The 27185-nt window shown below is 40.7% G+C and overlaps 2 protein-coding genes across 3 annotated transcripts in view; both read right to left on the bottom strand.

Moving 5' to 3' along the window:
* The window catches only part of LOC138006858 (uncharacterized), a 5633-nt gene extending 1675 nt beyond the window's left edge, over nt 1–3958 (bottom strand). Inside the window, exons 1-2 of the mRNA XM_068853458.1 lie at nt 3827–3958; nt 1710–1828 (exon numbers count right to left, since the gene is read on the bottom strand). Coding sequence (XP_068709559.1) covers nt 1710–1828; nt 3827–3958 — 251 coding nt within the window. The remainder of the gene's footprint in view (nt 1–1709; nt 1829–3826) is intronic.
* Nucleotides 3959–7719: 3761 nt separating this feature from the next.
* On the bottom strand, nt 7720–20101 carry LOC138009112 (uncharacterized). 2 transcript variants are annotated; one of them, XM_068856411.1, is made up of 5 exons: nt 19935–20101; nt 13176–14073; nt 10941–11489; nt 10691–10817; nt 7720–9669 (listed from the first exon to the last, which is right to left on the bottom strand). In XM_068856411.1, exons 1-5 carry the CDS (start codon nt 20015–20017, stop codon nt 9578–9580), a joined length of 1749 nt encoding a protein of 582 aa, XP_068712512.1. In that variant the 5' UTR covers nt 20018–20101; the 3' UTR covers nt 7720–9577. The 2 variants fall into 2 exon arrangements, with proteins under 2 accessions (XP_068712512.1, XP_068712514.1); XM_068856413.1 differs by lacking the exon at nt 7720–9669 and adding an exon at nt 10340–10421.
* Between the last annotated feature and the right edge of the window lie 7084 nt (nt 20102–27185).

Genomic DNA, 27185 nt, shown 5'->3' with positions numbered 1-27185 from the left:
CCGCATCGTTCTAGTAGTTTAAGAAAAAAGGGGGACACGCACTCTCGTAACAATAAAAATTATGACAAGGTAAACACTTCTCTTTTAGATCTGCTGTTGGTCGGCGGTCTTTTGTGTTTCGAGCAGTTCGTCTTTGAAATAACCTAGCAAGATTCTGTCTGGAATAGAGAGACTAATGTTATAAAACTAAGGTAAAGAAACATTTTTGAAAGGCATTCTTGCATTAGGGGCCATGTGATATCACTGGTTTTAGTGATGTTTCTAGTATTTTATGGCAGTCTGATTATCATTAATAATATCACTTCATAAAAATGTGTAAAGTTAGCTGAAAAGCCAGTTACGGAGTAAACTAATAAATTCACTCATTCATTCATTCATTCATTCATTCATTCATTCATCCATTCATTTATTCGTTTGTTCGTTCAGCCATTTCTTTTCGGTAATTTTGTAGCCAAGTTTATCATGAGAGACCAAGACAGCCTTCGTGCTTGACGGATGCGTGCCGCGGTGATCAAACACAGGCACAGTCAATGGTGAAATTATGTTTCTAGTAAGCAAACAGTTAAACTGCTTGTACACGTGTTTCAGTCCTTGAAACACTGTAAAAATGAGACTTGACGCGACGAGCTTGATAGTGTTACCCTTAATTCTGACTGGATCAATAAACGATAACTCTTTGCATCAACTTACAAAGACCCCGCGGACTTGAAACAAAAACAACAGCTTGAGAAAGCTTTTTTTACGTCGAAAAAAGAGACGTGGGTACAGCAGGTGGAGAGGAGGCAAAGGATGGCCACTCTTTTGTGTGTTTTTCGGGGCTCCAGATGGCATGGTAATGCATAATGTAATGGCGGAACAGTAACCCTTAATTCTTATTTGTCTTGCTCACATAATTAAGCCAAGCCGACTTTAAATGGTTTCCGAGATCCGACCCTGTATAATTATAAAATCCACTAATACAGTTAATCCGTTTTAAGCAAGTAAATCCGGTCGATTCCACGTCTTTGGCACAAAAGATACTAACTCGTCCAGGTTATCAGTTCTCTCAGGGTGGTGGTGATGAGGCTTTAATAGAAGCAAGAAAATCATTCACATATTTTTAAGGCAATAATTTAACGCGCTTGGTAAACGACGGAGGTGCGGGCTAATGAAAGTAAGGGTTGGCGCAAAAGAAAGTTTGCTATCAGCAACGCGAGAAATAATGTTGCATTCCGCGCGGACAAATTAGATTAGAATCCAAGTTTGATTTAACGAAAAATATAGTGACCAATGGAGCTCCATTGGGAAATTTAAACGTATTATCTGACCTACTGGGTTCTGACCAAGAGAAAATGAAGGGGATAGGAAGGGCATCTCCCATACATGGCCTTTTCCGTTATAGGTGATACGTCTCACGCTATTTTTAGATCAATTCCAACGCTGTACGGATCCTAAGGAAATTAGCCAACAGCCAATGATATGGCCGGAATGTGTTCCGCGTGGACAACCCACGCTCAGAGCCCACATTCCCGCCATATGATTGGCTGCTGGGGGATGCCCTCTCTTCCCCTTTATTTTATCTTGACTCACGCGATTCTTGATTTTGTTGTAGAACAGCTGCATGCAAGGCTAATTTGCAAGCTTTAGTTTTTGCTTAACTAATAGTAGCTTTTTTTTTCCCAAATAAATGTTTCCATGCATTTACTCTTACATGAATGGAATACACTTACCTGTCCAAATAAATGTAAGCATCTCTATCTACGAGGAATTCCTTTGCAGCTATGAGGTCTGTAATTCGAAGATGACTTAATCTCTTGGTCTCTGAAGTTACTCCGAGGTTGTTTGCAAGCTGTGCGCATGAAAAAGAGCGACTCTGGTTAATTAAAGCAATCTATTCCAGTGATACAGACAAAAGAAACAATTCCGCTGAGAGCAGATATCATGCAGTTCTTTACGATCTTTAATGTCATTGGACAAAGATAAGATGCAGCTTTGTTGTGTTTAGGATGAGACTGAATAGTTTCAGCTTAAAAGTTTTTTTCTGAACCATTCACGACACCCGTTATAATAGCTGCATCCTGTGTCGAGTGCCCTGGCTGATCACCAGTGGGATGCCGAACTGTTTTGGGCTCCATTAAATCTTATTACAATCAAATAACCGATTTCATGAGGAGCCACCAACCGTGGGGACAGTCAATGACAAAACAACAGACGAATAATTCAGTCCCAAACAAAAGCTGTCATCTGGAGGATCTGGGAAATAAACTCATTCAAATTTTTATCTTTGTTGCCCAGAATCTCGAGATGATGCCTTTTATTTAGGACTGAATTTTCATATATCGATTTTGGTCTATTGAGTAAGGAAGAAAAAAACGTCAATACATGATATCGCGTATGATGATGTGATTACGATAATTAACAATTATCATTCGATGTATTTTGTCCTTCCTTTTCATCGGCCGAGAGCCCACCACGTGACCTGCAAATAACTGCCTACAAATAGATGTATTGCTGCAAATAATATTCTGCTCATAAGCAATTAAAATCATGCTCTTGTGAGAAAATGGCAGATCGGTTCCCCGAGCTGTCAGAGAATGATTCGACATCTTTAGTTGATCGAAAGAACAGTGAGAATACTAAGAAAGGAACAAAAGTTGCACTTCAACATATTTCGAGAGTATCGCAAGGAAAGAAAGGTAGACGAAGAGCGAGCTTTACACCAAAGCTTCACTTGTCGGGATACGCTTTGAAAACTGAGAAATTCTTCAGCTTTGTTGATGCCTAGTGTTATTGAACGTTTGACTGTAAGTACAATTTGAAGTCTACAATTATAATTATGCTGAGAAGGAAACCAATTGATTGATGCCATTACTCGACTCTGCAAGGCAGCGCACACTTACGGCTTCCCGGAAACAAAAACAAAAAACAAACTCGGTGATCGAATGATAAAACAATTATTGACCTCGGTTATCGAAATATTATTTGCCTCAGCCTTCGGCTTCGGCAAATAATTGATCTGCTCGCCACTGACAAATCACGATATTTGGCTCAACCTCGTCCAATAATTGTTAATTATTCTACGAGAGCGCGCTGGATATGAAGTGATAGATAACCAAGGAGCTCAAGGCGCGTATCGCCCAGTTGAATATCATCATTTTATACCCAGAATGCCCGAGTAGAATAATTGTCTTATTGAAAATTCCAGGGTCAACAAGTATTCCATGTATTGGGACTTGAGCATCGATTTCTGCCTCAGTCAATTCCGGTCCAAAACGGCTTTTGTCGGCCATTTTTTCTTAGGCCTGCAAAATTGACCATATTAGGTACAGCAGGTATATGAACTGATAGCCTGTGTCCGGCGAGCCAATGGAAATGCTGGAAATCTGATATCCGTAGTTCAGTTTTTAATAACACGCGATATTATTGTTGGAACTGCAACGATTCCCTTTATCCACAACTAAACAAGAATTACGCGTGACCAACAAACAAGGACGCGCTCATGCCGATAAAGCGCAACTTGCGTAAGCTTCAATTGTCTGCATGAGCGAAAGACTGTATGTTTTCAGAGCTGCGTATTTAGAATGACTGCAGCAATAAATTAACAAAGGAAAACGGATCAATCAAGTCAAATCTTTCAACGCAAGGTCTATGTTTAACTATTGTTCAATATTTCGCTAGCCTGACGGCAGAGTTAAAGAAACGTTGGAAGAAGTTGGAAGAAGTGGGAAAAATCCAAAAGGAAACGTAGAATTATCAGGGGAACACAATTGAAAAAAATTGAAGCTCTTTTTACAATAGATATAGCAAAAAGAAAGAAACAGAAAACGGAAAGGAACCTTCAACCCACCTCTCGAAAAGCTCGAACAGCTTCTGCAAATAATCCCCGTTTGGAAAACATTTTGATCTGATTAATGTACACAGAACGTAATTCATAGGGTTGAATTTTATCTTCGATCGTTTTTGCCGAGCAGCAAGACATTTGGAGTACATTAAGCTTTACACCTAGATAGTTTTCAAAACAAAGGAAAAAAGTATGCGACGAACTCTTTTTTCGTCACAATTGTAAACAGTCACTAACAGAGCGCGCATGGAGCTTATCACGTAGTAAATGCGCGTTAGCACTGGCAACGATTACCACTTGGAGAACGAGTTCTGCTTTTGTGCAAAGTGTGCATCGGCCCTGCGCAGCCATGCCATGTGTGCACATTTCGGTCTGCCAGACAGGGGTAACCCACCCAGCCGGGGTCGCATTTTTCCATGTAAATGTTGCAGGTAAAATCCGTTCTCAGATTGAATCCGTTTTAACCAAGTAGGTTAAATTAATAGACCATTTCCGAGTTGCTGTTTGTCTCGGTTTCGAAGAGAGTCTTGATATTCAACAATTGTAAGGGAAATGAGCTTGATTTGCATGAGAATGCGCAACTCATTTCCATTTGAATGGTTGTGCACCAGGACTCGCTATGAAAGTGGGCATGCAGCAACTCGGAAATAGGCTATTGAGCCTCAACATTACAACATAATAGTAAATGAAGAAAGAACTGTACTATGCACTTAGCGATACTCGAACTCACACCCTCCAGTTCCGTAGTATTGTGGCTTCCACCACTTCACTACAACGACGAACATTCTTAAGCCAACACAGTCCTTTTCAATCTTTACTTTTATATTACTGGTCAATTAACATATATGTTTATTATATGGTTCTGTCTCACAAGGACTGGGAACTACCAAGTTCACGAATTTGATTGGCTGAAATCGATATTGACCGAGGTCTAGATTTTCCCATCTAGACCGGCCAAACAGCATGATGACAAAAGAGAGGATGACGAGAAAACTTTGACAGAATTAAGTTCAGTTCATCGCCACTCATCGCCGTTCGCAAGCAAAATATCAGTTAGTACAAACCAGTTACATTAAACGAATTAAATTGTTCTTGTTTGCCATATAATAAACATCTTATTAACCGAGCTTAGTCAGTCTGTATGGGAGAATCTTGACCTCGGTCGGGTGTACAGACCTCACTGCGTTCGGTCTGTACTCACGACCTCGGTCAAGATTCTCCCATACAGACCTCCTGCTCGGTTAATAAGAGCTAAGTATAAAATTATTAAAATTAATCCTAACCTGACACTGATTTTTCTCTAGGCTTAGCCTAGGCTCCAAAAAAGTTTCTTTAATCAATCTGAGTGCGTATTCAACTTAGGTAAAGTACGGATCACCAATTTAACCTACAATTTGTAGGTTAAAACGGGTTTTACCGGCGCCATAAACACTTGAAGGTGGAGTAACCTGCCAACCCGGGGTAGGTTTGTATCACGATATACTACTGCCTTTGGTGGAGGTGTTGCAGCATTTAAAGTGATAATAAGGAGCTCATGGGCTCCTGTAAGACGACACAGCACTGACAAGTTGAATCAAGAGAAACTAGTGACAGTAAAAGAACATTAACCGCCAAAATGCGTCCTCCACCCGCCATTTTGCCTGTTTACAACTTAGCGACCACGCAATAGCCTCGAGAAAGGTCACCCGGGACCCCGGGGCAGCTATTTTTGACCCCACCTAAGCGTGTTACCTTAGCAACCTGGGTTAAGTCTACGATAAAATTGTACATGTGATTGACGTGGTACATTTTACTGAGTTCTATAATGCTCTCACACAAAAGTCAACCAACTCCACCCTCTCACTAGAAGAACACCTGATCCCTGGTTATAAATACAGGTGACTAATCACTGTTTAAGTGCTATTGAAGCTGAGATGATTTTAAGGTTTTAATTTCTACTTGCCTTGGAATAGCCAAAACCCCATCCATCAAAGTCGACAGAGTGCGCGGGAAGACTCAGTCTGAGCTGAAGTGTGATGTCACTTCAAGCGCTGATATTTCTTTCAAAGTCACCTAAACACTAACCTTGTCGTCTATTTTGACTTCTTCCTTTCGCTATTTAGGATACCGTGAATAAAATAGTATTTTGCACCGGATGCCGGCTTTCTTAGTCCCCTACACGAGGTCATTCCTGTAAATCGTGCTTCATGTTGAAGTACTGAGTTGGGATTATTATTGGCAAGGTTAAACTTCAAGCTGATTAATGTGCAAGGCTTGACTTCAGTTTTCTGCGAAGTGCGCAACGATGCGATAGAAAACAAGAGATATTCGACACACATTAGGCTCTTTCCATAAACCGGTGACACAATTGGCTACGTTAGAAACTTAAAACATCCTTTGTGCCATCTAACCCATGTAATTTACAATTAACTACGTTCCAAATATTTATAATATATTGCAATGTCCACTTTCTTCAATCCATGCAAGCAGTCCTGACTGCAACCAAATTACTTTATAACCATGAAACTACAAACCTTTCTCCTTTTCTGCATGGACCCCGAATCATCCTTTCAATGCAGTGTATCCTTTCTTCTCCTCTTTTTCCCTGCTGTTGTTGGCTCCCACTCTCAACTTTTTTTTCTGTCTCCGTCTTTCATTCCTTTGAACTGAACGCTGGTAACTCTCTCTTCCCAGTACCACAGACAAAGGGATTTTGTCTTTATCCTCTTTGCTACTTAATTGCTTAATATATAGACTTAGCCAAACCTAAAACCGGAGCTCCCTGGTTATTTATTCTTACTGCCTGTAGGGATAGTTTCCGATTACTGCTTAATTAAATATTTTTCTTCCCTTTTTCTCTGTATAAAAAATCATTGCCTCACCAGTGAATTCCACGGTAAATTTCGCGCAAAAAACATATATCGCATGAAGCACGACGCGATGAGTGCGATATCGGTTTTTCAAGCGAAATTTACTATGGAATTCATTCAGTTTGGCAATGAGTTTTTCTTGAATCGCATGAGTTTTAAAAGAAAACAAGCGCATCCTCAGCGAGCGAATGGAGCAGCAAAAAAAAGCCATTCCCTGGGAATGACACTAAAATTAGAAACCGTCGGGAAAATTTGTCAGTTCAAGGTCAAAAAAGAGTTTTACTGATTTCCTTTATTCCACTTTATCTCTGAAAACGAGATCATTCACATTTTGATGTATTTCACTGAAACACGCCTGGTTGGCTTGAAACAAGAATCGGCAAAATACGGCAAGGCAACCAAAAAAAGACGAACTTCAAACAACATCCGCTCCAACACTTAAATAACGTTTAGCTGCTTTACATAATTTTTTGAAAACACAAGCTAGTGAAATTTCCCCCTAATTTTACGAGAACTCATCGCGATTAAGTGTTAATAACATAAGGGCAAAATTTTGTTGTCACTGTCGAGGCACATGAAATAACAGTTGGGCGAACGGATTAAAAAGCACTTGTTCGCTCGCATTTTAGATCATTTTAGGGGTTTCGACAAAACACTGACCCCCGGTCAACTGACCCCCCTACTGACCCCCTAAAAAATCAATGGGAAAATGAATACTGCTTACTTAAGCCTCAACATCCCTTTTTAAACAGCATTGTTCAACAGTATTTAAGTCTAAGCACCCATTTTAAAAAGGTTAGTTTTTGATTATTGTTGTGATGGCCGATTACTTCATGTAAGCTAACCTTTTTAAAATGGGTGCTTAGACTTAAATATTGCTGAACAATGCTGTTTAAAAAGGGTTTTGAGGCTTAAGTAAGCAGTATTCATTTTCTCATTAATTTTTTAGGGGGTCAGTAGGGGGGTCAGTAAGGGGGTCAGTTAACCGGGGGTCAGAGTTTTGTCGAAACCCTCATTTTAGAGCAAACCAAACAAACAAATCAACTTTTTCTTTATGTCCAAAAGGGTACAGATAATTGTTATTTAATTCCAGTTGACAATAAAAATTCGATTTTCATTCCTGAACAAAGGAAAAACCGATTAAACCACTTTTTAAAAATAACAAACGCTTAAGGAAAGAATTTGTAGAGTAACTTTTACCACTAAGTATGAGCTTATTACTGGTATTCTGTTTTGTCGTTGTTGTTCTCTTTCGCTCTCCTTTCGTTTCTGTTCTAGTCATAGGTCCTCCAGGCATCATGTAACCTTATTAGAGCTTATAAAGATATGCCAAAAATTGCAATACAGACAAAAAGGCAGTTCTAAGCAAATTAAAAATAAACACTGAGCCTTAAGTTTATATCCCTCCGATGCTTGACTTGAATAACTGCGTAGCCGCCAGTGCGGACCACAGCTATCATGATATGTCAAACTGGATTGAAACCAGCGAAAAATGCAAAAAGAAATCATTTTCCAAACCATTTTCCACCTGAACACAAAAAGCGTTGACTGTGTAAGAACTACAGTTGACGTAGTATGGCCTTGTAGCCGTGTCGAGCCACAGAAAGCGCCTCGCATCGCCTCGCCTCGCTTATGTTAAGGTGTCTGAGTTAACCTGGGTTAAGTCTGTAATCCAATCAAAAAACTAATACCTGGTCAGCGGTCAACTTAAAAAAAAAACAGCTGACCTCGGTGAGCTCTAGACTTGAGCTCGCGATATAGTCACGTGATACTGGCCAGCGGATACCTTGTTTTGACAGGTGTCAATTGAACAAAACATGGATGTCCAATATGAAAGATGTATGCTGTAAGCTAGCATGATACTGGTTACATTGGCATACATGGAGGGGTGGACGGACGTAAGTACGGACAGTCGATGACGTCATGGCTTTAAAACCAAAATTTCTCCCATCGATGGGTTACCATATTTTCTTAACTGTGGGGCTCCGCGCGCGCGCGCCTTCGGCGCGCGTGAAGCTCCGCTATAACATTTGACGATGATCGTACAGATACGACGTCCTAAGTTACAAATATTCCACTTACTACAATGAACTAAATTAAGACCACGGATAATTAACAATAACTGCTAATAAATCATTACTAATGAAAAAGAAAAAGACGGTTAATTTTATGCAGTAGAACAAGACAGAATTTCCTGAAAAAGCGTTAGTCTTGAATTAATGAATTGAATTTTGCATCATTGTAAACAGTTGAACAGCGAAATCTTTTACATTTTCAAGAAGAACATCCAAAAAGGGTTTCTCTTCCTAACAGAGTCGACGAACTGTGGACTTAGTCCTGATCTTTCCGATATGAATTTTCTATTTTTTTATGTTTATGCTATCACAGATCAGGGAACTTGGCTCGTCTCTCCCTCAGTTGTCTAGCGTCACTGGAGTCCATTTTCTGCAACTTTCTGCACAGCTGGTTGTGCCTCTCGTCTTCAAGTGGCCCTTTCCTGACTAAAATAGGGGTTGTTATAGCTGAAATAGGCCCCTTACGGATCTTCTTAACCCTTATCCAAAATACTGAACCCTTGAGAATAAAGTTTAACCGGAAACGTTTTTCAACCCATTTTGCTTTAAAAGGAAACATGTCAAATTCTAAATCTATTCAAAGCACGTTCAAGTTTCTTCTTACAACAAAAGAAGCAATTTTTTTTCATCTTTTTGGATTCTCCTACAAAGATTTCTACTTGAAATTGAGGCAAGATAATTTTCAGTAGTGTTCATTTAATTACAATCGTGTAAGTACATTACACAGGTCGCATCTTAAAGTGTTGTTTCTGAATCCTTGTCAAATCCATTTGACTGGGGAAAAGTACGTTTGCATTGCGACTTAAGAGATGGATTTTCCGGTGAGGTCAGGTTCAGCGATTCGTCAAAGGTGCTACAGCGAGCAAAGGAAGAGACGGACGGTAGGTTAAGTTCGTTTCGGGCGACAATGAAAGGTCTTTTTCCCCTGCAATTTCAATTAAAACATGGATGACAAATTACTTGGGTTGAATAATCATAATAATAATCATAATAATAATAATAATAATAATAATAATAATAATAATAGTAATGATAATGATAATGACAATGATAATGATAATAGTAATAATAATGATAATAATAATAATAGTAACAGTACGACACAGTGGATGCAAGAAGCTTGCCCAGAGAAAGTGTAGAAAGCGCCACGACAAGGTGGCCCTGCGGGTACACTGGGAGATGTACAGGAAGTATGGGATAGAGTGTACTGACAAGTGATATGACCATCAACCCTTGCCAATCTCAGAAAATAGAGAAGTGGGGATTACCTGAGACATGACTACCTACACATACAAAGTGCTGAAGCATAATCGGCCAGATATTATTCTAGTGCATAAAGACACACAGAAATGGACACTTATTGACATAGCTGTGCCAGTGGATCAGAACATCACCAGGACTCAGGAGGAGAAGGTTGAAAAGTACCAGGAACTAGCAAATCAGAAGGATTCATGGAGCCTCGAAAGTCACAATAATACCTATCGTGATTGGTGCCCTTGGAAGAAATCGAAAGGTGCAAAGACCTGGTTTGGCAAGCTAGATGTACCTGTCTTTCTTGGAAGTGTACAATTATCGGCCATTCTTGGAATTGCTCACCTGTTGCTGAAAGCGTTCAGTCTATAAGCAACGGGGAGTTGCTGAGAACCAATCAACATTACCCATTAGAACACCCGACAACTGGAGAGAAGAGAACAATAACAATAACAATAACAATAACAATATAATAATAATAATCATCATCATCATCATCATCATAGTAACAATGATCATCATCAATTACAACTCTAATTTGTGGCTCCAACAATTGACGCTGCGCAGATATTGGGAAAACACATTGCTGCACCCCATCTTCGGTTATCCACATGAAGAAAATTCCATTAAGTTGGTGCCAAAAAGAGATTATTCAATACTACGCTTGTCATGATTTCAGCACAGCAGCCACTCACCAGGGTCCTCTACTTTTCTCAAAGGTGAGAGTTCGCCTGAAATTTGCCGCTTCATTAATAGTCTTCTTTTCCCTGTGATTTCCTGGAGTCCTGAGTCGCCGTTCACTGGATTGTCCAAGTCCTTTATCTAAAAAAAACACCGAATGTAAAGATGATCAGTCCCTCCCAGGTGTGGTTTGTCAATGCTACAATATACGGTTAATATACAAATAGAAAAGCGTGGGAAATTAGAGAAAACGCATTGACATACTGGGGTTGGTTTGTGCAGGTTGATATAAAATTGTACATCTTCCGCTCCGTGGATGGAAACTTTGCCTATCCCATCAGGGAGTTTTGTTGGATCATTAAGCCTCAATTTCAAGTAGAAATCAACAAACATCGTCTTGCCAGTGTACATCACTATACGCTCTTCACTGTGGTCCGCGGCGTCCCTATCTGGTTCGAAGGATCCGCGCACAAGAAATCGAGTCTTGCCAAGAGGCAGGGACAGTGGTTGACAGCAAACTTCTGATACAAAACACAAATCAGGATTTTTGGGTTGTGAGCTGTCAAGCAAGGCTATCCTCAATACGAACTGCTTTCCAGGCTCCGCGATCTCCGTCATGAGGCCTCGAAGAGAGGCAGTAACAAAATGTCTTTTGTTATTACTGGTACTGTAACCTATTTCTCTTGAAATGCAGTCTGATATATGTTTAAGGTAGGTAGCCTGGTTGTTTGCAAATCGCCTAACGACCTTATAAAGTCCTCCTCTCGTAATTAAGAAAGCAGCAACTTGAGATCCACTCTCAGTAGTTTCCACCTGCAATGAGAGTCAAAGAACAATGGTTCAATTCAGATCACTAACAAGAATGAGATGAGCGGGTATCAAATCCCCCTGGAATTTGTTTGATGTTAAAAGACTTTGCTAGATGCTACACGGTGCTCAGGAAGAGGTTGATAGTATTTATGTAGGTCATGGTGGGAGGAAGTTAATAGCTCTATCAGGAGATATTGCGTCTCTGAAGGCGTCACATACCAGTTTTAACATTTTCACTATTTTCAGGTTCGGGGATTGGTTGCAGGAAAGGCAAAAAGAAATACTAGTTCTACAGGTCGGAATTCAGCGAAAATTCGGCAGGGCCATCTTACAGAATCAAACAAAAAAAAGCCATATGAATACTCATGTCCTTACCCCTCGTTTTTCAAACATTTCCTTCTGAAATTGTCAAAGCCATACAAAAAAAGTGCCGAAATAGCTACTTTTGAGGCCAAAGAAACAACACTTTTAAGTGAACCACCGACGTAAAAAAACAGTCGCATTTTCTTTATTAACTTCTTTATAACAAAAGCCATATGAATACTTGATTGTGAGCTGAATAGTTAACCCCTAAGGAAAGAATCTTCAAGCGGTTCTCCCGGCTTTCGGCCGACTTTCTTTATTGTTTTTTGTACGATTTCCTGATTAGCTTTCGAATTTAGCGTTGCAAAGCGCTGAAAAGTTCCGGATGTGTCGCGGCATCGTGGGCGATGAGTATTTGGAAGGATTCTATTTTTACATGAATTCCAGTCTCCCCAACTAGAACACTTTCATAAAGTTATTATTGTCATTGTTATTGTTATCTTCTTTGAATTATGTCTTTGACGAAAACGTTATGTTTAAAGGTCTGTAAACATGACTCGAATTTCCAGCTTACCGGCTTCATTGTAAGGACTTCCACTCCCGGCCCCATTATCAGATTCAGAGCCAGCTAAATAATTTTCCAACTGTGAATGTGGCTCCGGCTGAATCAGTTCAGAGATTTCTTTTTTTAACTTGCGCGTAGAGTTTTATCTTAGCCTCTTAATCACTTACCAACAATGAAAATTAGGAGTCACCGAGTTCATTTTTGAGACAAGCGGTTTAGATAGTTCCTTTGTTGCCATGGTGAAATAAGGTGCCTTGTCGATGAGTGGAACTTGTTAAACAATTATTTGTCTCATATGGTACCATAGATTTGTCGTTAAGTGAAACAGTTTGTTAGATTGATAAAATGAAATGTCGGTTTGGAAAACGTTAACATCTGGGAGAGAGTAAACAGTAAAGAGACAAGATCGTGAAGCAAAGATACAGCGAGAATTGTGACTCCCGAAAAAGGACTGAAAAAGTTTCTGAACTTTCGATAAACGGGCCCCTGTTTTTTAAAGGTCGAGCGTTGAACGTAACATTTTTTTAAGTCTAAAAATAAATCAATAAATAGTAATAATATTAAAATAAAAAAGCGAACCAACTGCAAAGTCTCTAGTTTGAAATGTTTCATTTTTTTATATCCCAAGCCTTTCATGGCACCTGAAATAAGCCGAAAAGATTCAGGACTTTCGAGAAACGCCCCCTCTAGACATATTGCAACTGGTGAAAGGAGAGTGACCTAACCATTTCGTGAATCCCTGTTTCTCCAGCATAAAAATCAAGCGACAGTTTAACCTAAATTAAACAGTCCGCATTGTAAAACGAGACAAAAAATCTTACCTCTGGGGTGCTGTAGTGATATTTCCATGAAACTGTCTCCAGGTCGACAACCTTCCCCATCAATACAACAATTTTTGTGTCTTCCCTGGTAAACGCACCACCCAGAAGGGGTATGGTAAGTTGAATAGGTCTTATAAAATGGTGGCGAGAAGGCCGAATTAGAACAACAGGACTAGACGTTACATCTACCATATTCCAAGTGTTCAAGTCATCAGGATTAAAGTTTCGCAGTGGGAACCACTTGTCGCAAGATCTTGACGCTGAGATCGCCACTGGTGTTGGCTCACTATATAATTGATCACTGGAAATCGTTTCTAAGGTTACGTACATCTTCTCTGCCACACAACCCCTGAAGAACTTAATTTGTATTCCCTGATATTCCGTGAGTTTCAGTTCACAATCACTGTATGGATTCAATTTCTTGGTTATCTGACGATGCTGGGTGACTTTAATTGTGTACAGTCCACTCCTTTTGCACATGATCCTGGCTTCAGTCCTTGTCGTATTTATGTGAAGACACTGAGAGTCCATTGGCCTCCATTTGAGGTGTTTTGCTCCGTGTCTTAACCATCTATTACCGCAATACATGCAAACCAGCTGCCCACAGGTCTCAGGACCCACACAACTCGGGAGCTTTAAAACCAATTCTGCAGGAGGATCGAAAACAAACTTCTTTGGATAAATTTGTACTACGTCGGAAACTCTCTTTTCTTTTTCTTCCAGAAACGGCTCATATTGAAATTTGTTGATAATTCTTAACTTAACATTCGTTACCGCGACATTATGGCCGACGGAGGTAGTCCGTGATACTTTGAGCTTGATTCCAAGAAATTCATTCACTGCCTCCATATGTTCAACCGGATCTCTATCTGCCTTTATCCAGTCACTTGTGAGTGTGCTGAAACATAAAAAGTTGGGAATCGTTTAAGTATGGAAAGAAAAGGAAAAAGGTAATTTAGTTAAGTGTCCAGTCGTTCTAGCGCTGGAACACTAATTGGGGACATAGTCCCGTTATATTTTACGACAAAAAACTCGTCAACCTGCACCTAACTGCAACAGAAGATACTTAAACGGTTTTAGACTCATAAACATGTCCACTGTAACGTATCAAAAGTCCCAACTAATCCCATCACGGGAATTTGCTGAAAAAATGAGATTTTTTAGCAAGCTGCAAAGCAAATTTTTCCGGCAGCATGGAAACGAGGATGACAAAAACTTTTCTTACGATGGGCGCAAATTACTTAACTAGACTTGAATAAACTTCAAATACGTATTTAAAAATAATTAAGATATAACGTATTTGGTGGCGAAAGAAAGATTTTATTCCACTAAAAAAAAGAAAAGAAAAACCTTGAGCCACAACCGCCACAGAAAAGCTCTTGAGGCACGTTTCGGTTTGTAGAAGTTTTACATCATTGCAAACATATAAATTTCTAACATTTTTGGAATTTGTTACTTGTACATGCTGGAATTTAAAAATGCCGAATCGATGACACTAAATATTGCTTGAAAAAAAAAATATATATATATTCACGGGCTTCCGTAGTTCGCGAGCACTGGTCTCAAAAGAAGCTAGCGCTGTTGGTGATCACATGTTAATTTCATAGCGAATGATTTGCGCTTGCTGTCTGTGCGGTGTTTATGAGAATTAAACAAAATTACTTAAAACTTTAAATCTTCAGTGTTCTGTCGAAGTGAGTAAACAAAAATTGAAAATTGAAAGACAAGGGAATGCCGTGTACAGGGTGAGAACCCTGGAAACTAAAGACACTGTGTACTAGAGGCATGCGCCGAAAGGTGTGATACGTGGGCTGAAGTTGTGGGATCGAGAATACTACATGTTCATGATTTACCAGCGGCCAATGCCGTGTACTCTCAGTCTTGCAGCGTGAATTTCAGGACCAAAAAACAAATGCCAAAGCTGTTGCGTCAGATCAGCCTGATCAAAAGAAAAAAAAAATTCCGAAGACCCCAGAATGAAGAAAAAAACGAGGCTTTTGTTAAATTTGCAAGGTTCCTTCAGGAAAACGATGATGAACGAATAACAGTCCTCGATCTTGTTGAGAAAATGAAGGAGTATCTTAGTGATTCTTCACCGTCATGGCGTCTTCTCATCCTACCAGGAGGTGCAACTGTTCAATCAGAATGCTGTACTAAGCATTGTTGGAGGAACTGACAAACCAGATTATAACGGGCAGTTTGTGCAGTGCGTAGCTGAAAATGTGAACCACAATATTCGAACCCTGGACGGTAAGAACACTTTTCATGGCATGGGCATGATTCCAACTATTACTCCTGGAACTAAACGAACCAGATGCTTTCATAGGAGAAAGCTTAGTCGAGGTTTATCCACGCTCTGAGCCAAGGCGATCACAAGTGGAGGTGAAGTACAAGAACATGGTAGTTGCTGAGCCAGGGTAGGTAGTGGATCCCAGTATGAATGACCTTAATCCCAGTGACGTCACCTGTGTTTCCTCGACACTTAAATATGTTTCTAAGCATGCACAGCATCACAACATTGCAAACACTATCATCACATTTGATCAACCCTTATTAAGCTGCCAACATTATCCCCACCGAGCCAGCTAAAAGGGACCAGCGCAGAGTAATTTTGCGCTTGGGAGCCTTTCGTACTGAAATGAGCTTTCTTGGGAGCATTAGTCATCTCATGGCGGGATCAGGGCCGAGAGAGCTTCTGGAACTAATACGCTGTTGACCGTATACTCACTGGCAAAGCCATTTTACGAGCAGTCCGCGCTCATTTTGTCGTTGGCGCCGCTTTAAATGCGCTCCTCTACTCAGCAGCTCTTAAAGTGCCAATTCCAAACCTTCACACAGGTATGAGAATCTGCTTGTCAAGTGCGCTAATAGGTTAGGACTTAGTAGATGTTTTTTTTTTTTTTACAATTATTCTTTGCATTCTTGTTGCGGAACAATCAGACCGACTGGCAGTTTACGAAGAGAACGAGACCGATAACATCACTTTAGCGGAGGAAAAGTAAGCAGTTTAATGTTAAAATCCTTGAATAGGACCCCACTGAAAGGCTAATTCACTAGATGATATTTTCACATTCTTTTACTGAAAAACATTTTCGTAAATGTGGTTGTCGTATTTGTTACCGACGAGTGCATTGGCCAGGAAATTCCCCAGGAACGCACAGCGTACGAAGAAAGTATGGAGACCAATGACACTAACCATCCTATGAACATGCATAGCGGTACTTTTCTATAGTTATGAGAAACTGTCATATTTCTTAGATCATACTAACTGCATCAGTTTAACCTTTTCAAATATTTTGTCGTACGTGGTGGTACCTGTCTACCGGGGAATGCGTACGACCGGAATCTATAGGCGGCCCACATTTTTTTTAGAAACCTTGTGCAAAAGGAGCTGTCTGCCGAGTAAGTTAGCACTGAAACAGTCCTGGGAATGATAAAACAACGCGTCGATGACCAGCGAGACCAATTGAGGCCGGCTAGTCGTACAGCTGCACTATGGCAGCAGTATATGGCAATAGTGGACATATTACGCACCTTTGTCAAGACAGAGCGCACCGCTAACTGGCAGCTTCACCTTCAAGCGGTCTCGGAAATGTTACCCTACCTTGCCTACCTTACCTCTACGTTAAGTGCGCTCGCTTGTACCTGGGCAACCTGCAGAGTGAACATCCTGGTGCACATCGGAACTTTGTTGCAGGATTTCATGTTGTAAGGAGAAGTAATCGCTACTGGGCAGGATTGTCAACAGATCTTGTCATTGAACAAGTGCTGATGAGAAGACCTTCAGACAAGCGGAGGCTTAACCAGAGGTAGGGGTTTGACTGAGCAGGAGAGAGTCGTTTGGCTCTTATCAATGCCATCCTGGCTGAAAAAAACCGATTGATGCGGGAACTGACGGGCGCACAGTACAACTTAGGCGAGCAGAATAAAGATATAACGAGCGTCAGGCAGGCACGCGACATGAAGGACACAGCTGTTCTCACAACTTTGGGTAGAGGTAATCCTTTCTCCCCTGACCCCGCGCTCCGCAACATCATAACTGGTGTGATTGCTGACAACTATGTCAATGTAGACTGCTCTAAGGCCACAGGAGAGAAGGTTTGGTCCTCAATGAACAGAAAATCAGCAGCAGAGTACACATTTAAGCGCAACAAGCAGGCTGTCACGTTAGCCTCGACGTCCTCGGACAGGATTGAAAGCGATACAGTACAATTAGATCCACAACTCCTGTTTCAGCGGCTTGTTATTGCATCTAATAGGTCCGAAAACATAGAGGGGTTGTTCCGGTATGAACTCTGCAATTACCCAGAAGCACTGTTTGATACTCCTCTGACGCTCCGACCAGCTCTTGCGGATACCTTATAGGCGAAACTGTCATCGGATTCCATGTCAGGGCCAGAAAGTGATGTGCAGTATGTTTTGGATGGCGGAGCTCTACAACACAGAATACCCTGGCCTAGAGGGTCCACAACCTATTCGGAAATTTGCAATTTATACTGCAGTTATGTGCACAGGAAATACGAAAACGCTATCGTTGTGTTTGATGGCTATCACGAGATGTCTACAAAAAACATGACGCAACATAGGAGAACGGGAGGGAAAGCTGGCGCGACTGTAACCTTCTCAGAGAGCATGAAAGTCACGCTCAAAAAGGAGGTCTTCCTTTCCAATCCCAGAAACAAACAATGGTTCATAAATATGCTGAGCGGGTGTCTCAAGCTCAACAAATGTCCAACATATCAAGCCAATGGTGACGCCGATGTACTCAGTTATTGTGAAGACAGCCGTGGAATCTGCTCAGGAAGAGAACACTGTACTTGTCGAGGACGACACCGGCTTACTTGTTCTGTTGTGCTTCAACACCCGTCTGGATGGCTGGGACCTTTATTCCAAGCCGGAGCCAAAGCAGAACTCCAAAAGACGTGTATGAAATCTGCAGACCGTTAAGAGGCTGTTAGGTAGTGATGTTTGTCACAACATGTTATTTATTCACTCGGTTTTGGGGTGTGACTCCACTTCTCGCCTCTATGGAATTGGCAAGGTCTCATGCAGCTTTAGAGAAATGTACCAATTTTCCTCACTTTAGAGAGCAAGCGAAGGTCTTTGACTTACATTCTTTCATGGATGATGTTGTGTCGGCAAGGGAGAGTGCATTAGTATCTCTCTACGGTGGAAAGTATAGAGACACTCTTGATAGGTTACGGTACCAAAGATACTGTGAAAAACTTGCAACCAAAGGCTCACAGATACAGCTTCAAAATCTGCCACTGACGGCGGCAGCGGCATGTCATTTGAAGACTTGGGATGGAGAGTTACCGGTGACCAAACAATCCCTGTAATGACCGACTTACCAGCGGCCCTTGAATCTCTTCTTCGGATGGTAAGATGTAATTGTTCCGCAGATTGTGCCAGCACAAGATGCACCTGCAGCAAGTATGGCCTCGAGTGTTCCCCCGCATGTGGTCAGTGTAGGGGTACGGCATGTACAAATTATTCGGGCCAATATTAATATGATGGGTACATTGAAAGAGTGCAAATTTAGAAAGAACAAAAAAGGGGACCTTAAACTTTGAGAAAAATGTCCGACTTTAGTAAGCAAAATATCAATTTCACGTTTATCATGTTTATGAAGCAGATGTTAAGCACAACTGCATGTTTCAGATTCCTGTCTTATTTTAAAAATTATACTCTGTGGACCGTCCTAACACGAGGAATAACGCCTAGAATACGATTTACTGCTGTTGCGAGCGATTTTTATCTGGTTTTTCATCCGATACATCTGTACACAACTTTTTAGTAATTAAAAGCAACATATTCGTGAGAAACGTTCTGCAAGGATAGAGCCGGAGGTTTAGTTGGCGATCCAATGCAATAAAAGGTTGTAAAGAGCTGTGTGGTATCTTTGGTTTTAATTCATTTAATTTTGACCGTCTTAAAAGATAAAGAATACCAAGACGACTATAAATTTCCTTGAAAACCATTCTTATTGAATAGCCATGACTTCTCTTTCTGTTTGCACACTGTATGTGCCACCTGTTGTTTCGGTGGCTGGCTATACAATTACATGAAGCCTACCAAACTTTTCCTTTTGCTAATTTTATCGCGATAAAACAGTTGAATCTGACAGCATTTTTGTTCTAAAAAACGTCTGCCCTTCATTGCCCATTGTCACCCGCGTTCTTGTAATATAGAAAATATTTTACTGGTTGTCACCCTAAAATTCGCGTGCTTTTACTCATCTACGGAAAAAGCCCACAAATGACTAGAGTTAAACATTTTCGACTGGCCTTCGTTTTTTCGAATACTTCATTTGGTCACAAAATAAACGTCACTAGATAAAAACAGCGCAAGCGTGTTTGAGACTTGGTTGTCCTAACGACGCGTATAACTTGGTTAATAAACACTTTATGACGATTGGTTTTGTCGGGAAAGCATTGATTCAACAACTGTAAATGAACATACTTTCCAGTGTTATATTCTTCTTTTAACTTAAAGATAATCTGTAACATATTCCAAACGTATTTTCCCCTTACAAATTAGGTCGGGTTTCAAGTTTATGTGGCTATACAAAATTACCCTCGACAGAGCCCTATTGCAAGAGAAATTTATTTTTGAGCGAATTGATCAAACTCTCTCTCGTAGTAGAACTCTGAGAACTCATTCAAACTGTCAGAAAAGAGTTTTTGTTGTCGTTTGTAAAGAGGGAACGTTTTGAAGCCACGAAGGTATCCAGGTAAATGAAAATTGTCTAAGCCATACCTGAATTTCGGTTTCCTTCCATCTTCTTTATCGTCCGTAATCAACTTGCCAAGAATATATCTGGACGCTTTTCTCCTCTCCATTACAACGACATGAAATGCCTTATTTGAAAACGTCTTTCGGTGTCAGATGAATTGATATCGTTAACTTGCGCTTAGCTCCGACTAATTGATTGTCTGGATAACTGCTATCACTGAAGTAGAGAGAATCCACTGGGATGAGCTCAATTGTTTGCATAGGATTAAACAAGTGTGGGATAATTTATGCAAAAGTTATTTCCTTATTGTTTGCTGAAGTCAGTGTCTTTGTTTGTCAAGAGACTACTCTTTTCAAAGCCAGTGTTCTCGAGAAAACCAAACAAGTAAGGAAACTCATAATTCTCAAAACAAAAATGGACCTTCACGCAAATATAGAGATTCAGAAACAGGGATCATTTAAATTATTTTTTTCTTCTACGGGAAAGCGGACACACTCATGATGCCACACTCTACACCGGTCTTTCTTAGTTTATAAAAGCAGGAGAAATTGTCTTCTTGTAAATTTTTCTTTTCAATTGAAGACGTCGACTAAATTAATTCACTGATTGTTGGCAAAATTCAAATTTTATCCTGAACTTCTTTGTTCATAGACGGGATACTAAATCTCTCCGATATCCTTGCGTGCGATCGGTTTTTTACTAAATCGTAATGTTAACAGTAAGCTTAACATTTAGTCAGTTTTATCGGTTTCGGAAGTTAAAAATGGCTTTAAATAGAACTGCTTGGGTTACGCGGGTAAAAAAATTCAGCTCAATTTTCGGTTCACGAAAGTTCAAGTAAAATATTGCATCGGAACATGTTCCTAGGTATAGACATCACAAAGTAAACTCACTGGTGTTCGGAAAAGAAAACTACCAAATGTTTATGTTTGAAGTGCGGGTTATAGACGAAATGGAGAGAAGTGCTCTCAACTGAGTTCAAGAGAGTATTGCTCCGGCATCGACTTGAGTTTTCCAGGTGACAATAACAAGATAATTAATTGCTCAAATTGTCCAATTAAGTGTGCGGAGCGCTTCTACCTCTCGTCTATAACTTGCATCTATCATTTTCAGAGGAGCGGGGGTGCGTACAATTTTTGGCGCTATAATGCGATCTTACTTTTTTGTAAACCTCTATTTGCCTGTCTGTTTCGGGAGTGGGGATTTATTTTCAGTAAGAGATGAATAGATTTGACTCTTCTTCTCTTCTGTTGTCATCGACGTAGTGATGTATACGTAAATACTCCTAGTCGCTTTATGCTACAGGCTCGTAGCAGATATTACCTTTTACCTTTCCCTCATTGTATTTGGTAACACCCTTTTATAGTAATCTCACTTGTGTTGCGTCACAACATCCGGGCTTTTAAAGCAGAGTTCACCAGGGGTCATTACACAGTACCCTCAATAGAGGCTATAGCGTTTGTTGATGTGCACGTGTACTATCGATCATTCGCTGCTGATTGTCATCGAGTAAGGACACTTCGATTTTTCCACCTCCTCCCCTCTTCCCATCCACGATGATACAGTTTATAGTTTTTTTTTGGTAGGGGATATTTTTTTCTTGCCCTCACCTTTACTGGGCCAAGAGTAAAATTCATCAAAGCTGTTTAAATTCCTTTCCATTATGTTCACGTAAAATAAATTCGGCTGTGGGCCTGCGCCCTTAGCCAATTTACTCCATATCTGCTGATTTTTTCTCTGTGTAAGAGGGTGCCCAACAAACGAGCTCAGGCAATGCAGCCATTGTAACCTTAAGACCTCCATGAGGGAAAGGAGGCATAAATGGGATTATGGTTCAGCCAAGGGTATACAGACCTCATCTCCCCAATGTACAACATCCGCCTGTCAGGAAACAGAAGCAGAGGAAAATCACGCAGGATGTCCAGCCACTCGATGCATATATCTCAGGAGACAGAATAGGACCAGAACCCCTCAAGGCTGCCACGATTGATTATGGTGGTCAGGAAGAGATTACTACTGGTTAAAGAGGAAAATCAGCGGATCCCAAGCTGGACAGGGTTCAACACCAAATCCCGTGGCCATAGACCAGTCATGCAAGATGTTGTTGGATATCTTGCTGCGATGAATGCTTCTGTGACCCAACTATCCACAGGGAATGTGAGCACAAAGATCTCTATGCCGATGTTTTCTACGCAATTCGTAAGGTGATCCCATGGTCAGATGATTCAATTGTGCAATATATCTACCGGTATACAACGCACAAATAGCAACTCTTCCAGTGAAACACCCTGATGCACATTATAATTTCATGGATGGTAGTTTTTCAGAACAGCTAGCTCACTAGAGTCCTTTTGGAGGCATTTCCGTGGATCAGACTGCAGAATTAACGGTCAACAAAGATACGAATACGTCATTCAGGACGGATGACAAGATTCAGTTTGAAAACCAGTGACGTAAATGTATTTTACCTGACGGTAGAGTACACGTGTGCTTTTCTCAGCCAGCTGAGCACTCTCTTTTGCACGCAAAGCGGCCGTAATTTCACCACGACGAATTGCAATCACCCAAAATTACCAGAGATGATAAAGACGTATCAGCAGTTGTAGCCCTAATTGACAGCTGGAACAATCCATTCGAAGGAAGCCAAGACCTCGCCAGCATCTCAACAGCCAAGGAAACTCCTGAAGACGTGTCATATGATTTAATTAATGCCTTTGACATAGGAGAACAAGAATTTCAGCAATTCAAGGAGAAAAGGTTTGAAAGCTCCCCACCAAAGACGAAGTTTTGTGATCCTATTAAGGTGCGACCAGAAAAACCGTGAATACCTGAAATATATCAGGAATGTTGTTTCTGTCTAATAAAAAGGTAAAGTCTCCGCTTACGAGCCAGAAGGCTCATCAGGCCGGCGCTTATCTCCGGTTTCTGTAGCATGAAGCGACTAGGAGTATTTGTACTCCCCCCTGGATGGGATGCTAGTCCATCGCAGGGTTACCCCCAGCATTACGCCGGTACCCATTTATACACCTGGGTGGAGAGAGGCACCGTGCGAGTAAAGTGTCTTGCCCAAGAACACAACACAATGTCCCCTGCCAGGCCCCGAACCCGGACCACTCGATCCGGAGTCGAGCGCACTAACCATGAGGCCACCGCGCCTCCCGTTTCTGTCTAATCACGCGTCCGAAATCCACTCGCTAAATCGTCGATTGTTTGTTGTTGCTTGGGCCGCAAGAATTGTGTCGGCCTTATATTTTCGGGATAATAGGCCATTTCCGAGTTGCTGTTTGTCTCGGTTTCGAAGTGAGTCTTGGTGCTCAACTATTGTAAGGGAAATAAGTTTGATTTGCATAAGAATACGCAACTCATCTTCATTTGAATGGTTGTGCACCAGGACTCGCTTTGAGAGTGAGGCATGCAGCAACTCGGAAATGGGCTATTGGTTTAATTTGAGCTAATTTTGGAAACGAAACAAAACAGTGCATGTGTTTGTCCTTTCCCCGATCATTGGCGCTCTGAAGCAATTGTTGCTTTCAACATGTGGCCGGTTTTCCAGATCGCACTGTAAGTTGAAAAAGCTAAAGACGTTTACGTCCCTGAGTCGTGACTCCTTTCTTCTTACTGAGTGAGGAACTATGATACTCAAAGCTGACAGATACCTTTTTGGGACTGAGAATGGTAAGTTCCGGACAAAGTCAGAAGACTGCGGTTAAAGAGTTGCTGAAACATAGTCTGGGTCCTGTGCCTTGGTGACTCGCGACAGCTGAAGGTTTTCCTCCTAAGACAAGGCAGCATCTTCAAAAGAATGCCCCTTTGGCGGAAAGGCTCCAAATAACGTTATTGACAGGATGGTCCTCGTACAGAAAGTGAGCGTAGAAAGTACCCATGCAACGTGTGGCATCCTCCTTAATGATGATAATCTTCCACGAAGGCTCAGGGAGCAGGAGAGAGGGAAATAGCTTTCGTCCAAATTGAGACCTAACCCCTATAATACGATAAAAATGACACACAATAATAGGCTAGAATTTGTTTACAAAGAAGCAAGTCAATTTAAGCTATAAAATACTCACTTGGAGGACTGTTTGAGACGAGTTTAGAAAAAAAAAGGTTTTTTAATTTAGATTTAGATGTTAAGAGCGAGATTATACATTTAATATTGGGTGGAAGAGTATTTTACAGTCCTGCAGTCCTAATAAAAACATTTTTTATAGTAGTCCTGTTTGTGTATGAAACTTATATTATAGTTGTTCGGATCACAGTTAAGAGTTTCATAACGAGGATCAGAGGTGCACAGATAGTCATGAATATCGGTAATTATCAGACCACTTCTTGATTTGAAAAATAGTAGCAAGTCTGAAATCTCTCAGCGGTGTTCCAAGGACAGTAAGCTCAGCTTAATTAGTCTCTCAGTATAGGACAAGAGTTGTGTTATTGTAGACCTTCCTTTTAGAAAACCGTGTTGGAGTTTGTACAGGGAGGGTTCAAGGTGATGATAACATCGATTAAAGACGCCTGGTTCTAAGACCTTAGATACTGTGCTAAGCAGAGAGACGGGTCAGTGTGTTGGATCGTCCTTCTTGAAGACAGCCGTGATGTTCGCGATTTTCCAGTTAGCAGGCATGACCCCAAGCGAACGTGACAGATTAAATAGTCTGCACAACGAAGGGGCGATTTCATCCGCAACATTTAAGAGTAGTCGGCTAGGTATGCCATCTATTCCACACGCCTTGTTGGGGTCTTAGTTGCGCAACACATCTGCATCTGCAGCTACTATCAACTGGACATCAGATACGTGGTTAGGATTAACTTGAGATAAAGTTGTAAGTTCAGTGGACGGATGTAAGTCAGGTGGACTGAATATAGAATGGGAGCAACGGTTTAGGAGGTTCGCCTTGTCAACTTTGATGGTTACGAATGACACTCTGTCCCTGAGAAAGTAGGGATTCCGTTTTATCTTTGTAGATGATTTGATAAATGACCAAAACCGCTTTGGATTTTCAAGAATTGAGTCTCTTATTTTATTGGACTCATCTTTTCTTTTTTTCTTGATCATTTGTTTGGTCTTTCGCCAGAGTACATGAAATTTGTCAAGGTCAATAGGAGTTTTAGATTTTAATATTTTTTTCCTTTGGTTGTTTTTCTTTTTGATGAGCATCAGAAGTTCAGAGCCAATCCATGGATGATCGCCCACATTTTTGTACATTTCGGTATCTGTTCGTCAACAGCGGAGATAAACAAGTCGCTCCATTTTCAAAGGGACTCGTCGACATCGTTAGGAACTAAGACCATGTCCTAAGCACTGGAGAAAGTTTCTGAGCCACTTCACATTACACTCTATTCTAAGATCTAATGGCTCTTCGCCAAAGTGGTAGTCTGAAAGTCCTACCAGCTCCTCTCGCTATTGTGGAGCGTAAAACCAAGCTCAAGTTGCTTGGTGTTACATTCGAGGATAACCCTGTGAACTGGGACTCACATATTGATCACGTGCTTAGTAAGGCCAGCAGTCGTTTGTATATTTTAAGAGTTTGCAGATTCTATGGCTACCCTAAGGAGCAATTAAATCTGCTCTTCCAAAGTCTAATTATTTCAGTATTCACATATGCTATTGAGGTGTGGGGTTAGGGTTAAGAGAATTGACAAACTGTTTGCTAGGGCTTTTAAGTCTGGATATTGTTTGAAGAAATATAGTATTTGTGATATTTTATCCACCAGAGACAGCAAATTATGGATTAAGATCACACCAAATACCACTGCACTTGATGATCTCTTACCGCCGAGACGTACTAGGCAATTACGCAGCAGGGGCCATGATTATATATTACCTAGAGTTAATACTTCACGTTTTAAATCCACTTTTGTAAATAGATGTCTTTTTAGCATTGTCTGCCATTAGTAGTTAGCTGTATTTTTTATCTTAATTTGTTTTATATTTCATATTCATTGTAAATAGTGGCACCGTTGATGCATTATTGGTTTTTAATTAGACTATTATTATTATTGTTGTTGTTGTTAGCCTGCAATCCAATCGAAAACCAGTACCTGGTCAGCGGTCAACTTAAAAAAAAAAAACCCAGCTGACCTCGGTAAGCTCTAAGCTTAAAGCTCGCGATATGGTCACGTGATACTGGTCAGCGGATACCTTGTTTCGACAGATGTCAATTGATCAAAACATGGATGTCCAATATCAAAGATGAATGCTGTAAACTAGCATGATACTGGTCACATTGGCATACATGGAGGGGTGGACGGACGTACGTACGTACGTTCATGACGTCATGGCTATAAAACCAAATTTTCTCGCACCGATGGGTGCGGTGTTCCGCTAATAGCCTAACTGGCAGAGGGCAATAGGTCGTCCAATAAAATCGTGGAAGGGTTGATTCCGGACTTTCTAAAGATAAATCCAGCTCCTGATCGGAGCTGAGCGCGGCGCAAGCGCATACAAACCCAACGCTATATAAACCATTGAACTAAGCCCTTTCTAATAACTATGACACGCCCAACGAAGCAAACCAGTGGTGCCTGTATGTTCTCAAATCAAAAATTACTACGTTTCAGAAATTCTGGCAAAATTGTGCGAGACCGCCACCCCACCCCCACGTTTCATCTGACACCGCCGAGGGATAACCTACTCAGTAATCCGGGTCATTATATGCAAATACTTCAGCATGATTTTACCTTCACGTCATTGTTTTATTAAATGAATAATGCGATGCTCAAAGCCGAAATACTTAATTAAAAAAATTCAGAAGTGAAAACTTAAGGAAAACAGGTTGCCCGACGGCTATGACATGTCAAAATTGTCATTATGATAAATCTATTACAGCTGCGTGCCGCAAAATCGTTTAAAAACGTGATCTTAGGTGGTTTTTCAACAAACAAGTGAGCTTTTTATAATTAAAAATCTTGTTTCCATCAAAAGGAACACAATATCTCTTGAAGAGTTTTCCAATGTTTTTTTCACTTAATTAAATCAGTTAAAACCTTCAACCAAGGTCACATCGTGCCCATTGGGCCTTTGCATGGTGGTTCTTATTTTGCGTTTGCGAGCAGATATGTTCATGTTAAAGTTCCACGGCCTAAAAAAACAAAGAAATTGGTTTTTTTTATTATCTACATGGTTTTCATTCATCTTGTTTTAAAGCTCTTTAAAGCGCATGATGTTCTCTATTTAAACGTGGGCCGAGTACCAAAGTGAATACCGAGGACAGCTGTTTTGATAACCGTTTTGAGGTGTTTACAAAACAGTATCAAATGATAAAAAAAACTTGTGCCTC

The sequence above is a fragment of the Montipora foliosa genome, chromosome 6 (genome assembly GCF_036669935.1).
Source record: "Montipora foliosa isolate CH-2021 chromosome 6, ASM3666993v2, whole genome shotgun sequence".
NCBI classification, from domain to species: domain Eukaryota; kingdom Metazoa; phylum Cnidaria; class Anthozoa; order Scleractinia; family Acroporidae; genus Montipora; species Montipora foliosa.
Note: the sequence above shows the minus strand (reverse complement) of the source record. Positions and strands in the feature narration are given on the sequence as shown.

Excerpts from the sequence above, each read along its gene's own strand:
- LOC138009112 (XM_068856411.1), bottom strand. The coding sequence starts at position 20,017 with ATGGAGAGGAGAAAAGCGTCCAGATATATTCTTGGCAAGTTGATTACG. Across the intron at positions 11,490-13,175 it reads ATCACTACAGCACCCCAGAG|GTGGAAACTACTGAGAGTGG; the intron begins GTAAGATTTTTT and ends CTCTCATTGCAG. Across the intron at positions 10,818-10,940 it reads ACCTGCACAAACCAACCCCA|ATAAAGGACTTGGACAATCC; the intron begins GTATGTCAATGC and ends TGTTTTTTTTAG.